Here is a 16683-nt window from a genome sequence, read left to right as displayed (position 1 = left end):
AATCTCCATTAAAATGGTAGGTCTTCTGGTCTTCTGGTCTTCGAGATTTATAGGCTGTAATCATTTCTCAGTATTATTTTGTTACTACTGCTAATTCCTTTGAGCTGTTCTTACTCTTGACCTGTATTACTTTATACTTCTGGTAGGATTTCTGATATAGTCTTCCAAAAATATAGTCAATAAATATTTAATTTCTCTGCAATTTTTTTATTCCTAATATTCTCACCAATAGTCTGCTTATCAATGCTCAATTTGGACTACCAAGGGTGAAATCTTATCATTTGGTCCAAACACAGGAAAAAAAAACTGAATTCCAGAGGTGAGGTGAAAGTGATCAAGGCAGCATTTGATAGTGCGGCATTGAGGAGCCCTAGTAAAATTGAAATCAGTGGGTGTCAAAGAGAAACATTTTCAGTGATTGGAGTTCAGTCTTGCACAAAAGAAGTTAACTGTAGTTGTTGAAGGTCAACTAGCCCATTGTCAAGAGATCACTTCAGAAGTTTCCCAGCCAGCTTCACCTGCTTCATCAATAATCACCATCTACCTCCTCTTGCACCACCTCATCCTACCATCCCACTCCCTCTGCTACTTCTAGCATATGTTCAGAAATGGGGATTTTGCTGGTCTTACAAGTTGTTATTAAATTAGCCTGTCCGAATCGCCATGTGGAAAGATCTGGATAGCATTCTGGAATAAGTTGGAAATGTTAAGTAATATGCCCAGAAACATTGGTCAATGACTATTTCCATAAAGAAAGTCTTATCACCTACATTTGGTACTCAGTAGTATTAGCATTGCTGACTCCCTCTCCATCAATTTCTGTGGGATCAACATTAACTAGAAAGTTAACTAGTTCAGTCACACAAATAACTAATTTCCCCAAAACCTTTCCAATATCTGCAAAGCACAAGTCATGAATTAATGGAGTACACCCCACTTGCTCCAACAACACCCAAGAAACTATATACTGAAGCAGCTCATTTGTATATTTCTCCACTTGTATCCTATGGCTGTGGTGTGCATCATGTACTAAATACATTGGAGTTACTCACTCGGGCTTCTTTAGTGGCACTCCCAAACCCAAGGGTTCTGTCAACAGGATGGAGAGCGGTAGTATGTTTGGAGGAATGCCATGCATGCTGGTTACCCTCAAAATCACATCGTATCCTAATTTGACACTATATTATTAGTCCCTTCATTGTAACTAGAACAAAATCCTGGAACTCCCTATCCAAACATGACTATGAGGATCATTAAAAGTCCAAAAGGCAGCTTACTGCCACGATCTTCTTGAGTGCAATTAGAGATGAGCAGTAAATGCCATTGTCATGAAAAATGAATGAATATATAACTTCAGGTAATCTTTCCCTATTTGCATTTCTACAGGCATTTTACAATCTTTTTAATTTTCTTGCTAGCCTACTCTTGTATTCAGCTTTTCCTTTTCCCAGGAGTTTATTCTCCATTGCTCAGTTTAGAAAATGACCTAATCTTCAGGTTTACGTTTTGACATTTTAACTTTTTTCCTTGTACTTATATAACCATATAACAATCACAGCACGGAAACAGGCCATCTCGGCCCTCCTAGTCCGTGCCGAACTCTTAATCTCACCTAATCCCACCTACCCACACTCAGCCCATAACCCTCCACTCCTTTCCTGTCCATATACCTATCCAATTTTACCTTAAATGACACAACTGAACTGGCCTCTACTACTTCTACAGGAAGCTCATTCCACACAGCTATCACGCTCTGAGTAAAGAAATACCCCCTCGTGTTTCCCTTAAACTTCTGCCCCCTAACTCTCAAATCATGTCCTCTCGTTTGAATCTCCCCTACTCTCAATGGAAACAGCCTGTTCACGTCAACTCTATCTATCCCTCTCAAAATTTTAAATACCTCGATCAAATCCCCCCTCAACCTTCTACGCTCCAATGAATAGAGACCTAACTTGTTCAACCTTTCTCTGTAACTTAAGTGCTGAAACACAGGTAACATCCTAGTAAATTGTCTCTGCACTCTCTCTAATTTATTGATATCTTTCCTATAATTCGGTGACCAGAACTGCACACAATATTCTAAATTTGGCCTTACCAATGCCTTGTACAATTTTAACATTACATTCCAACTTCTGTACTCAATGCTTTGATTTATAAAGGCCAGCGTTCCAAAAGCCTTCTTCACCACCCTATCTACATGAGACTCCACCTTCAGGGAACTATGCACTGTTATTCCCAGATCTCTCTGTTCCACTGCATTCCTCAATGCCCTACCATTTACCCTGTATGTTCTATTTGGATTATTCCTGCCAAAATGTAGAACCTCACACTTCTCAGCATTAAACTCCATCTGCCAACGTTCAGCCCATTCTTCTAACTGGCATAAATCCCCCTGCAAGCTTTGAAAACCCACCTCATTATCCACAACACCTCCTACCTTAGTATCATCCGCATACTTACTAATCCAATTTACCACCCCATCATCCAGATCATTTATGTATATTACAAACAACATTGGGCCCAAAATAGATCCCTGAGGCACCCCGCTAGTCACCGGCCTCCATCCCGATAAACAATTATCCACCACTACTCTCTGGCATCTCCCATCTAGCCACTGTTGAATCCATTTTATTACTCCAGCATTAATACCTAACGACTGAACCTTCTTAACTAACCTTCCATGTGGAACTTTGTCAAAGGCTTTGCTGAAGTCCATATAGACTACATCCACTGCCTTACCCTCGTCAACATTCCTCGTAACTTCTTCAAAACATCCAATAAGGTTTGTCAAACATGACCTTCCACACACAAATCCATGCTGGCTACTCCTAATCAGATCCTGTCTATCCAGATAATTATTAATACTATCTCTAAGAATACTTTCCATTAATTTACCCACCACTGATGAAAAACTGACAGGTCTATAATTGCTAGGCTTACTTCTAGAACCCTTTTTAAACAATGGAACCGCATGAGCAATACGCTAATCCTCCGGCACAATCCCCGTTTCTAATGACATCTTAAAGATCTCCGTCAGAGCTCCTGCTATTTCTACACAAACTTCCCTCAAGGTCCTGGGGAATATCCTGTCAGGACCCGGAGATTTATCCACTTTTAAATTTCTTAAAAGCGCCAGTACTTCCACCTCTTTAATTGTCATAGGTTCCATAACTTCCTTATTTGCTTCCCACACCTTACACAATTCAATATCCTTCTCCTTAGTGAATACCAAAGAGAAGAAATCGTTCAAAATCTCTCCCATCTCCCTCAGCTCCACACATAGCTGACCACTTGATTCTCTAAGGGGCCAATTTTATCCCTCACTATCCTCTTGCTTTTAATATAACTGTAGAAACATTTAGGATTTACTTTCACCTTATTTGCCAAACCAACCGCGTATCTTCTTTTAGCTTTTCTAATCTCTTTCTTAAGATTCCTTTTACATTTTTTATATTCCTCGAGCAATTCCTTTACTCCATGCTGCCTATATCTATTGTAGACATCCCTCTTTTTCCGAACCAAATTTCTAATATCCCTTGAAAACCATGGTGCTTTCAAACCTTTAACCTTTCCTTTCAACCTAACAGGAACATAAGGATTCTGTACCCTCATAATTTCACCCTTAAATGACCTCCATTTCTCTATTACATCCTTCCCATAAAACAACTTGACCCAATCCACTCTCTCTACATCCCTTCGCATCTCCTCAAAGTTAGCCTTTCTCCAATCAAAAATCTCAACTCTAGGTCCTGTCCTGTCCTCCATAATTATATTGAAGCTAATGCTATTGTGATCACTGGACCTGAAGTGCTCCCCAACACATACATCTGTCAGCTGACCTATCACATTCCCTAACAGGAGATCCAACACTGCCCCATCTCCAGTCGGTACTTCTATGTATTGTTGCAAAAAACTATCCTGCACACATTTCACAAACTCTAAACCATCCAGCCCTTTTACAGAATGAGCTTCCCAGTCTACGTGTGGAAAATTAAAATCTCCCACAATCACCACCTTGTGTTTACTACAAATATCTGCTATCTCCTTACACATTTGCTCTTCCAACTCACGCTCCCCATTAGGTGGCCTATAATACACTCCTATCAGTGTTACTACACCCTTCCCATTCCTCAATTCCACCCAAATAGCCTCCCTAGAGGAGCTCTCTAATCTATCCTTCCAAAGCACTGCCATAAGATTTTCTCGGACAAGCAATGCAACACCTCCTCCTCTGGCCCCTCCTACTCTATCACACCTGAAGCAACTAAATCCAGGAATATTTAGTTGCCAATCACACCCTTCCTGCAACCATGTTTCACTAATAGCTACAACATCATAATTCCAGGTATCAATCCACGCTTTAAGCTCATCCACCTTTCTTACAATGCTCCTAGCATTAAAATAGATACATTTAAGATACTCTCCACCCCCTCCTCTCTTTTCATCCCTAACAATGCATTCAAATTTATTATCCTTTTCTTTCTTCTCCCCTACATCTTCGGGTTGAGCGCATCCCTTCTCCATCACCTGCCTTTCCTCCTTCACACACTGTCTATTTACTTGCTCTACTGGTGAACTAACCTCCTCTCCCATGGTTTCCTCAAATTGATTCCCACCCCCCCCCCCCCCCCCAATCTTACTAATTTAAAGTCTGCCCTGTAGCCCTAGCAAACCTCCCTGCTAGGATATTGGTCCCCCCAGGATTCAAGTGTAACCCGTCCTTCTTAAACAGGTCATGCCTGCCCCAGAAGAGGTCCCAATGATCCAGAAACTTGAATCCCTGCCCTCTGCTCCAATCCCACAGCCACGCATTCATCCTCCACCTAATTCTATTCCTACTCTCACTGTCGCGTGGCACAGGCAGTAAACCCGAGATTACTACCTTTGCGGTCCTTTTTCTTAACTGCCTTCCTAACTCCCTATACTCTCGTTTCAGGACCTCTTCCCCTTTCCTACCTATGTCATTGGTACCTACATGTACCACGACCTCTGGCTCCTCACCCTCCCACTTCAGGATATCTTGGACGCGATCAGAAACGTCCCGAACCCTGGCACCAGGGAGGCAAATTACCATCCGGGACTCCCGATCACCTCCACAGAACCGCCTGTCTGAACCCCTGACTATCGAGTCCCCTATTACTATGGTCCTCTTTCTTTTATCCCTACCCTTCTGAGCTACAGGGCCGTCCTCTGTGCCGGAGGCCCAGCTACTGTCACTTCCACCAGGAAGGCTGTCCCCCCCAACAGTACTCAAACATGAGTACTTATTGTCAAGGGGTACAGCCACCGGGGTACTCCCTAGTACCTGCCTCTTCCCCTTCCTGACCGTGACCCACCTATCTGCCTCCCGTGGCCCTGGAGTGACCACCTGCCTGTAACTCCTCTCTATCACCTCCTCACTCTCCCTGACCAGGCGAAGGTCATCGAGCTGCAGCTCCAGTTTCCTAACTCGGTCCCTCAGGAGCTGCAGTTCGGTGCACCTGGTGCAGATGCGGACGTCCGGGAGGCTCGGAGACTCCAGGACCTCCCACATCCGACACCCAGAACAACAAGCGGCCCTCACACTCAAACTTCCCGAAAAACTGAAAAATAACAAGAACTAAAAGATAAGCCGACTGTGCCCTCTTCCGCCTAAGCCCCCTGAGCCCTACACTCTGCTCCCGGCGCACTCCACTGCCCGCTTCTTAAGGCTGCGTTCTTTTTATATCTTCCCTTCTTCCCTCCTTCCCAGGCCTCCTCACGCGCCTGTGCAGTCCCGCCTCTCAGAACTCCGATCTGAGACGCAATTGGACAATTTGAAAGCCTCGCTGTCCTCTTCCAAAAGAGAACTACCTCACTCAGTCTCCTTTTTTATATCTTCCCTCCTTCCCAAGCCTCCTCACGCGCCTGCGCAGTCCCGCCTCTCAGAATTCCGATCTGAGACGCAATTGGACAATTTGAAAATGGCCACCGCCGCACTTCCTCTCAAAGCCTCGCTGTCCTCTTCCAAAAGAGGACAACCCTTATGCAACCCTTGATTGCATGACTGAATTACTACTATGTTGTTTGGCCTTCATAATACATAAACATTAGTTCCTTAGAAGTAGCTGTTACTGATTCTGTCAGAGCTTGACCCCTATCTATCATGGATAAACATGTGCCTTGTACTTTCATAATTTGCTTTATTTGGATTTAAGATCTTGGTCAAGGATTAAACTAAATCATTTTCAGTTTTTGTGTAAAATTCTATTGTGTTATGATCAATATTCCCTAAAATCTATGTTAAATGTCAGATCATCAGTTAGCTTTTTTTCTTTACACATTACTTGATCTAAAAATAATCTGTTTTCTCATTTGATCCTCAATCTGGTACCATCTGTTACACACTGTGCAGTATTACTGCTGATATAATTTGTCCAGGCTATATGTAGATTAATGTCCCTTTTGTTTCTTTGCACCTATAATTTCCTGTTATGCCCTGCTCAGGAAGCTAAATGGAAACCTTGAAGTTTGTGGAAGGGTTAGGCAGAAGTTGCTACAGAGTTACCATTTTGTGGATATTAGTATGCGTTGGTATTTTGCAAAAGCCACATTAAAATATATATATTTGCCTTTTATAGGTCTTTTCAAGTGCAAAGTACCCTGCACCTGAGAGGCTTCAGAATTATGTTTCAATTTTCAATGGTGTAGATGACTCCAATTTGCAGAAGCGTCCACGCTACAAGATTCACAGCAAGTTGAAACCGCTGGATGAGAAGGCAGTGCAGGTATCAGTCAGTGATAAATACCTCATTTGTGAAAATAATTCAGATTTAGTCACTTAACCCTTCCAGATCCTTTGTTGTCTCTTTCGGATAAGAATGTTTCCAGTATAAGGTTGGCAGTAAAGTTTTCCTCTACTTTATTAGTAATACTTGTACATTCTGGGTGCACAGTTAATGCAGAATTAAAACTATAATTCTCAAAATAAAAACAGCTTTTACAGTATTTAGATTTTTTTTGTTATGTGGTCAAAGAGTATTTACTTTCTCAGTAACACCTAGAGTACTCTGGATATTTGGGATCTTCTGACTCCTGCAACTTGCTCATGAATTAATGTGTTTAATTAATTTCAAAGTAAACAAAAGACATTAATTCTGTTTACTCCTCTAGTTCTGTGTTTTATACCATGTTGATGAATCTCAATGTATTGCATAAATATGCAGAGCTGTGCACATGAGGCTGAAGTGTTTTGTGCATTAAAAATTGATGCGAATGAACCATGTCACTACTTCAAAGTACTGTGGCATGCATTTCTGGTTAATACACAGCTCATATTAATCTCTTTAGGCAGTGGATTATTTATTTACAATGCAAAGTGAATTGGACCAGAAAACTAATAGAGTAATACATAATTCATTTTTCAGCACTACCAGTTCCTAAATTTTGTAGAGATGTGAAGAGGATAGGAGGAATGTGGCTGCTGGATTATTCTTGTATAGTCCTAGCCCAAATTTGATGAGTCAGATGCCTGCTTTCCATTGTTGGAATGATTGTGTAATTGTCATTCAAGCTCAGCAAAGCAGTTTTTGCAGTGCATTTTCATTGCCTTTGCTGCATATTCCATGGGGTTAGAAATACCGGGACAGACATTACAATGGGCACTCAACATCATCAGTGCTAGATTGGAGCTGTGGGATTCAGCAGAGGTGGACAACTGAAGAGAGAATTGGGACCTACCCATCCCTCCATACACAAGTGGAGAAGAACTGATGTGAAACATGACTTTGGAAATCTGGCTCATTGATGAGCATGCAAAAGGATACCTAACAGTAACTGCTAAAGTCTGTGTCTTTAAAGGAACATAGGAGTTAAATAGTCTTGTACTGAAGCCTGTTTTTTTTCCTGTTCAGGGCCCATGTTGATCTGCATAGTATATCTGAAATCCAACATTTCAGCCACATTGTCAAAAATGACATAACTCCTGTATACTCATGGTCCCTCATACATACACAAGTTCCAAAGAGGAAACATGCAAAGCAGACTTCCATTATGCACTGTGTGCTCTGATTATTGAAGCATAACATTAAAATGTACAGAAAATGTTCTCTAAGAATTACAAAATGCTGGCCTGCTGAGTTCTGCCAGCATTTTGTTTTGTATTTATTTTCAGCATCTGCAGATTCACTTGTGTTCTCTAAGAATTACATTTTTTTAGGTCAAGGAATTCAAGAAGTTGCTTTTTATTTCGGATTTATTTAATCAACTTCACAAAGGTGATCATGAAACCAACCTCTTGTGATAGCTTTGGGTTTTTCTCCTTGAAACTGAGGAGGCAGAGGGCAGAATTAATTGAGGTATATTTAATTACGCAGGACCTAAGTGAGTAAACAGGAAGGATCAATTTCCCTGACTGGTTGGGTCAAAACTAGTGCCATATAGATTTTTAAGCATTTGGGAGGTTTAAAGGGGAAATGAATAGTGTTCTTATCCAGAAATAAAGGTGGGAGTTTGGAACCCACTGCCTGAAAGGGTGGATGGGACAAAAGGTCTCAGCATATTTTAAAAACATATGGAGGTGTACTGGATAAAACTTTAAAGCAGGGCTATGATTGGAGCTCAGATTAGGTTGGGTAGCTCTCTATCAATCAATACTTACAATGTATTTGAGCAATAAACCCTTGTTTTTTTTGTGACTCTATTAATGATCATTGACATTGTCTTTGCGTCAATAGTATACTATTGAGATAATTGATTTAATACCATCACTAGTCAGAAGCAAGTGATTTAAAATTTTGTTAATAAATAAGACTGAGATAAAGCTAGCCAGAATTTTTTTTTAAAGCACAGTAAGTGTTAGTATTAAAAGAACAATACTAATAAAATATTCTTAGCTCTTTTTACAGCTTAATGATATATTTCCTATAACAAGGTGGCCAAAGCTACACAATAATTTGTGTGCAGCCTCAGCAACTTCTTGCACAACTGTAGCATAACATCCCAACTCCTAAACTCTTCACAACCCTGTCAACTTGTAACAATACTTTCTGGAAACTACAGTATGTAGTTGTACTCTGAAATTCCTTTACTCCCGGTTCCCCTCACAATAATCTGAATTGAATGCCATTTGCCATTTTGGCCCCTTTTATAGCTGATGTAGATTCCCCTGTAAGTTTTGATAACTTTTTTCACTGTCTATGTTACCACCTATTTTAGTATCATCTCCAAATTTAATTGTACTTTAGCATCTAAATTGTTTATATAAATGATAAATAATGAAAAACATTGGTCTCTATGGCATACAACTTGTCACAGGACTCCAAGCTGAAAGGTAGACTTCCAAAATTCAAGTTTAGTTTATTGTCATATCTGTAAGTACAGGTGTACACAGAGGTGCAACAAGAAACTTACTTGCAGTAGTACCATCACAGGCATATAGTATGATATAAGCAGCATTAACAAGAAAAACGGAAATTATAGTCTTTGAACATTAAGACCACCATCACCCTCCGCTTCCCATCCCCAAGGCAATTAACTATCCACTCAGCTCTCTCTGGATCCCATGTATTTTAACTTTCCAGACCAGCCTTGAATGTTGGACCTTGTTAAAAATCCATGTAGACAATGTCCACTGTCTTGCCTCATCAATCCTCTTGGTTACCTCTTCAAAACAAAATTTGTCACAAACTAGAAAATCTGTAAATGCTGGAAATCTGAGCAACACAAAAAATGCTGTAGGAACTCAGCAGGCTAGGCAGCATCTAGAAAAAACATTCAGTTGATGTCAGCTGTACTCTTTTGTTATATGCTGCCTGGCCTGCTGAGTTATTCCAGCAGTTTGTGTGATTAACAGAGGTACAACTTCCCACGCAGAAAACCATGTTGACTGTCTCTTATTAGTCCTTGTCTATCCCAATGCTGGTAGATCGTATTCTTCAGAATCCCCTCCATTAAGTTGCCCGATGTTGGGCTTAATCAGCCTGTATTTTCCTGGCTTGTCTTTGCAGCCGTTAAGTAATGGTACATTAGTCATTCTTCGGTCTTCTGGAGCTAACTCCATGACAAGGTGATGAAAATTTTGCTTTTGGAGTTTTGGGAGCTCCTCAGTATGATAGGCTGTCTCCAGGTTGAAAGGACATGAGATAAATACCTCTTGCCTGAGAAGTCTGATTGCCTGACTGTATTTACTCTGCCAGGACTCAACAATGAAGAGAGGCCAATCTCTCCTGTGCTGTTGCTGTGATATCAGAGATTGGTCTTGTCATTCCAGTGAACTTACTAGCAGCCAACTCATTAGGAGCAAATGGTGTTTCTAGTGCTATTCGAGGGTTAGCGACTAAACTTAATTTAGCTATTTCCTTAATTTCCTTTAGGAGAAAGCAAAGCTTTATCCTGTGTGTTTGAACACAAAGTCACGGGAGGACAATGAAACGGAGGAAGGGCTGGGAAGCCTTCCACGAAATATCAGCTCCATCAGTTCTCTTCTGCTTTTCAACACAACTGAGAACCCGTAGGTATCATTGATCCAAAGAAGGGAACGCCAATTTTTTTGTGGTATATTTATTCTCTGTATGTAATGTGCAAAAGCCTTAGACTCATACGTATAGCTAGGCTGCCCAAGACTTTTCCACGATACTAAATTTGTCAACATAGAGCTGAGAACAAATTTGTAAAACTAGCGGGAGCAAAAGATATTGGGAATGGCAAGGGTAGAATGCCATGGGAGGGGAATGGAACAGGTGCAAGAGGAGTCGTCCCAGGCGTGGTGGCTGTGAGGCTGCAGGCACACCCAGTCCTGAGACAGCAGGCAAGGTCATTTGATTCCAAACAATTGGTTTATTGATCATTACAGAATGTTTCTCTGGTGCTGCCCACTCTCTCCCTTCACCTTTCCCCTTCTCCCAACCATGATCCCCCTCTCTGTCTCCCTTCTCACTTTCTAATAGAAACCCATAGCAGAATCAGGTTTATCATGGCTCACATATGTGACAAAATTAGTTTCTTATTGTGGCAGCAGTACAGTGCAATACTTAAAATTACTACTGTACTTGTGTAATGTTATATGTCCTGAATGGGATCAAAAATGATAAATTTCATTGACAAAGAATTGGAAAACTTGAATATAGCAGTAGCCTTTTTTTAATCTGCATAAAGGCAGTCATGAACTAAGTGCATAAATTTAAACTCAAGTTTATAGGTTTGGGATAAAATGCATTACTTTTACTAAACATTTTGAAATTAATTTATCTTGCTAAGACATTTAATCTTTTTGAAATTAACATAAAAGAACTGTTCTCAACCTTAATTTCTACTCATCCTTTAAAGAAGAAAATTATATAAATCTTCGATGGAACAAATGAAATTAGTATGAAATGCATTCACAGGTTTCATTTCTGGCTGAAATACTATTCCTATGAGAGCTATTGCTGTAATGCCTGGAGGAGATACAAATTATTTAGAGGTTACTTCAAGCTCTCAATGTAGGCTCTTAAACAAAGTGGGTACCTGAATGCATTTTTCATTGAACATAAACTATCCTTAAGAGTCTGTGATAACTGGCACTGGTTTGTGTATTTCACTGAGATGCCCATGGAAATGGAAATGCTGAACTGGTCCCAATGTCAATTAAACTTTTATGACTGCTTTCTAATGCATCAGTTAGGAATTCTGGACATTATTGCAATGGAATTTTTATCAAGAATGTACAAAAAATATATACTTTTGTTGACATGCAGCTTGTGTTTAGCTATGCAGTCTTGTTCTTTTCTCTCTAGAAGCTAATATTGAACCACACAGTATTCTTCTGCTCCTCCCTACAGCTACAAGAAATATGTTCTATTAGATCCATTAGCTGGTGCTGTCACAAAGACTCACACTGCACTAGAGACTGAGAAAGAGGAGAAGCCATTTGATGCGCCACTCTCTATTACCAAGAGGGAACAGCTTGAAAGACGGGTAAATGTACAGAATTTTTATCATTTTGAAAAGCTTATAGTTCTGTCCACTCAGCTACATGACACAATCTGCCACAATTAAACTCAAATATAATGAGGAATGTGATTTTTATCATGTAATGAGCAGTGATTTATATATGGACAACTAGTATTTATCTACTACCAGCCATCTTCTGCAGGTTTCACTTAATGGGTGAAGAAAGGAAGATGTCTACACATTAATTTGTAATTATTGAAAACTACACTGCTTTATTAGCTGAACACAATGATTATCTCGTCAGCTTCACACATTCTGTGTGTGATAGGAAATAGTAACAGAGTTCTGTTTGTATTAGATTGTCACACATATATGTTAATTTCTGCAAATTCTTTGCATTATCAGAACATCCTTTTTCAAACTGATGCTGAGAAGTTTGCCTTAGTTCTGTCAGATTTATATTGGCTGTCTGGTCATGGGATATACTTCCTTCTACTGGTGATTTGTTCATTAGGGACTCAATTGCTTGGTGTAATATGGTATCTTTTTTGTGTGTTTCAGACAACTGAGAATTATTTCTATGTACCTAACCTGGGTCAGGTCCCAGAGATAGATGTACCATCCTACCTCCCGGATTTGCCTGGCATTGCAGATGACCTCATGTACAGTGCCGATCTAGGTCCGGGTATTGCACCCTCTGTACCAGGAAGCAATATGCCTGAACTGCCAAGTTTCAGTATTGAACCGGTTTACACAAATGGTCCAGGTAACATGATGCGGTCTACGGTTGCTACTGTGTAATCTATATATTATTATTCCCACACACTGAGAACAACTCAGCAGAGCAAATTTTCAAAATATGCCATGTTGATGAACCTGTCTGTTTTCAAGCTCTAAAATATTTTAACAACTTCCTGCTAGTAGACCAAATGACTCCCTCTTTCTCTAAACATCTTACTTCCTGGAATTTGAATCAGAATCAGATTTGCTATCCTTGGCATATATCATAAAATATGTTGTTTTGCAGCAGCAGTATATAAGAAACTATAAATTACGATAGAAGAAAATCTAAATTCACTGTATAAGTAAGTATTGCAAGAAAAGAAAACAATTGTGAGGTAGTCTACATTGGATCATTATCCATTCAGAAATCTGATGCAGTGGTTGAGAAGCAATTTCTAAAATGTTGAGTATGCGTCTACAGACTCCTGTACCCCCTCCTTGATGGCAGCAATAAGGGCATATTCAGGCTGATGGAGCTCCTTAATGCTGGATGCAGCCTTTTTGAGGTATCGTGTTTTGAAGATGTTCGTGATGTTGGGGAGGTTAGTGCCCATGATAGAGCTAGCTGAGGTTGTTACCTTCTGAAGCTTTTACTGATCCTGTGCAGTTGCCCCTCCATATCAGAGAGTGGGACAACCAGATAAAATGCTTTCCAAAGTACATCTGTAGAAATTTGCTGGCATCTTTAGTGACGTACCAAGTCTCCCCAAACTCCTAATGAAATATAGCCAATGTTGTGCCTTCTTTCTAATTGCAACAATATGTTGGACCCAGGATAGATTTTCAGAGATGTTGACACCCAGGAACTTTGCTGTTCCCTCAACTTCCCCTTCGTGTTGCACCACTCAACCAGCTGATCTATTTCAGTCCTGTACACCACCTTGCCACTATCTGAAATTCTGCCAATAACAAATTTATAGATAGCGTTTGAGCTGTGCCTAGCCACACAGTTATTGGTATATAGGGAGTAGAGCATGCATCCTTGAAGTGCGCCAGTGTTGATTGTCAGCAAGGAGGAGATGTTATTTCCAATCCGCACTATAGCTTTGGTCTCCTAATGAGGAAGGATCCAGTTCCGGAGGAAGATAAAGAGGCCTGTGTATAGAGGAATCAACTGTCTTCTCAGTTGACAGAATATCTTTAATCAGTGTCTTCATTCCTGACTTTTCAATTTCTTGTCTTCTTTGTCTCATTCTCAGGGGTTAGATTAGTGACCAATATCCCTGACAAACCTTTGATTTCCTTGGCTATTTTGATCACATCTCCTACCTCCTGTAAGGAGTTTTGTTAGCATTCCTTCAGTTTCTGTGATGCTGTTCTAATGGTATTTTACATACTAGTTCCTCTTAGATTTCTTTCTTTCCCTGATCCATGACATTTCCTTTGTCATAGTTGACAACACAGTGAATCATATCTTTGATTTCCTACATTGCTACTTTTCAGCCAGAGCAAGGATAAGGTTTGTATTTCCTCACTGTTCCAGGACCTAAGCAGTAGCTCATGTGTGGCAACAACCACAGATTGGGGAACTGTTTTGCACTGCCTAGTTCAGTCATTTTCAGTTGCTTGCCTCTACATTCTTTATTGCCATACTGCACCATTCTAATGAAGTCGCAAAGTAAGCATGAGGAGGAACAGCACTTAATTTTCTGTCTTGGTATTTCAAACCTCAGTGAATTCAGAATTTTAGGTAAGCAATCTTTCTAGTCAGTTGCAGAACTGGCCAGCTCTGATGAAAGATAACTCCAGTTTCCCCATCTCTGGATGGTACATAATCTGCTGAATATTCCCTGCATTTGCTTTTGTCTAAGAATTCCAACAAAGACTATGTTCTGCATCTCATTGTACCAGAATATTTTCTCCCTCCTGCTTTTATTGCTCTCCTGCCTTTGCATCTCGAATAGACAGATCTGCTACAATTAACAAAAGTTCATAACCCTCTTCGTGGCACCAACATGTGTCACCTGCTCTCTGCAGTATCACAGGAAGTCTAATTGCTCCTTTCATCCTTTCCCCTTTCTGCAACTTAACACATTATCATCTTCTCATTTATCTTACATAGATTAAGTCATTGACCTGAAACATATCAACTATCTCTGCTTTCTGAGTATGTCATTTTTTTTCTCTCGTTATGCAAAATAATTATAGCATGGCAGTATGACATTCCACAATGCTTGTTTCTCATTTCAGATCAACAGAATACTAATCTCCCACTGTCGTCTGTAGAACTCCCTCCACCAGAATTACTGACACCAATGAGTGGTCCTCCACCACCCCCACCACCGCCTCCACCTCCACCTCCAGTTGAGTCTACCAGCAGTCAACCTCCAGGTTCGTAAATGTCTTTCCTTGACCTGAGCTAAACCTGATGAATTGTTTTGTACCATTGTGGTTAAGAATGCCAGCAAATAAAATAATTGTCTCAGGTAGCTTTGTTGATACCATGTCTGCTGCCATCAGTAGGAATGTAGTAGGATTGCGGGTCACTGCAGCAAATGCAAAGGATTATACTTGAAAAACGCAAGCGTAATCCAAGTCGGATGTTCCAAATTATGGTATGCAATAATACCAGTTTTTCACATCATCACTAGCCTAAAAATCCTGTAAGGTCAGGTACTGCAGCAATTCAAGAAATTTTATTACCACCTTCCCAGGCTAATCTACTAGGGTTGGCAGTAATTCCTGGCAACACTTACATAATGAAATGAGAGGAGAATTATAAAGAGAACTGGACTCCACACAGACCTGTGCAAAAATTTTGGGCGCCTTAGATTTTGATATAAAGTTTGTTTTAGTTGTTTACTTTTTGTCTTCTGTATTGGTGTATTAGTAGAATAGTGCAAATTTCAGATATTCATTTTCCAAAAAAGATTTTTTTTGTTTTCAAAAAATAACATTAATAGACCACATTTCAAATAAAAACTTGATTACTTTTTTAGATATGTAGCCCAGTGCATGATTAAACAAAGATAACAAACAGATGCTAATGATCAGTGACATAATAAGTTGAATGAATTAAACTGATCAACTGAAACAGAAATGGGTGTCAAGAAATCAAACAGTGAAGCTCAACTGCATTAAAAGGTGAGGGTGTAGCAGATGTGATAGTTTAACCTTCAAATCATCAATTCTTATACCATGGCAAGAGTGAGCACAGAAACAGGACACAGGGTGATCATCCTGCATCAGCAAGGACTCTCCAGAGCAGAAATTTCACAGCAGACAAGCTCTTCTGAAGAAGCACAAAGCAACAGGCAAGGTTAAAGACCAGAAATAGTGGTCAGCTATGGAAGCTGAATGCTGCAGATGAAAGATGTATCAAACTGATGTCCCTTCTAAATCAGAATAAGTCCAGCACTCCAAAGTACACTCTTTATAGTCTGGAGAAGTCTTGTCAGAAGTGCTTTTCATGGAAGAATTGCTGCCAAAAGCCATTCCTCTGAGTTTTTTGAGGAAGTTACCAGGAAAGTTGATGAAGACAAGGCAGTGGACTGTCTATGTGGACTTCAGCAAAGCATTTGACAAGGTCCCATATGGGAGGTAGGTCAAGAAAGTTCAGTTGCTTGGCATTCAAGATGAGGTAGTAAATTGGATTAGACATTTGTGGGAGAAGCCAGAGAGTGGTAGTAGATAGTTGCCTCTCAGACTGGAGGCCTGTGATTAGTGAGGTGCTGCAAGGATTGTTGTTGGGTCTGTTGTTTGTCATCTCGATCAATGATCTGGATGATAACTGAATTGGCAAATTTGCAGATGGCATCAAGTTTCAGGGTGTACTAAACAACAACGAAGATTATCAGAGCTTGCAGTGGGATCTGGACCAGGTGGAAAAAATAGGCTGAAAATGGCAGTTGGAATTTAACAGACAGACATACTTTATTGATCCCGAGGGAAATTGGGTTTCGTTGCAGCCGCACCAACCAAGAATAGTGTAGAAATATAGCAATATAAAACCATAAATAATTAAATAATAAGTTAATCATGCCAAGTGGAAATAAGTCCAGGAAATAATGC

The 16683-nt window shown here is 40.2% G+C and overlaps 1 protein-coding gene across 2 annotated transcripts in view; it reads left to right on the top strand.

Annotated features, from left to right (window-relative positions):
* The window catches only part of wash1 (WAS protein family homolog 1), a 36349-nt gene that overhangs the window by 12040 nt on the left and 7626 nt on the right, over positions 1-16683 (top strand). For both annotated transcript variants that reach the window (XM_059978166.1, XM_059978167.1), the window contains exons 4-8: positions 6600-6746; positions 10332-10468; positions 11778-11913; positions 12451-12655; positions 14863-15003. In XM_059978166.1, coding sequence (XP_059834149.1) covers positions 6600-6746; positions 10332-10468; positions 11778-11913; positions 12451-12655; positions 14863-15003 — 766 coding nt within the window. The remainder of the gene's footprint in view (positions 1-6599; positions 6747-10331; positions 10469-11777; positions 11914-12450; positions 12656-14862; positions 15004-16683) is intronic.

This window comes from Hypanus sabinus, chromosome 8 (assembly GCF_030144855.1).
Source record: "Hypanus sabinus isolate sHypSab1 chromosome 8, sHypSab1.hap1, whole genome shotgun sequence".
Lineage (NCBI taxonomy): Eukaryota > Metazoa > Chordata > Chondrichthyes > Myliobatiformes > Dasyatidae > Hypanus > Hypanus sabinus.
The sequence above is the reverse complement of the archived record's forward strand: the minus strand, read 5'-3'. Positions and strand labels throughout refer to the sequence as shown.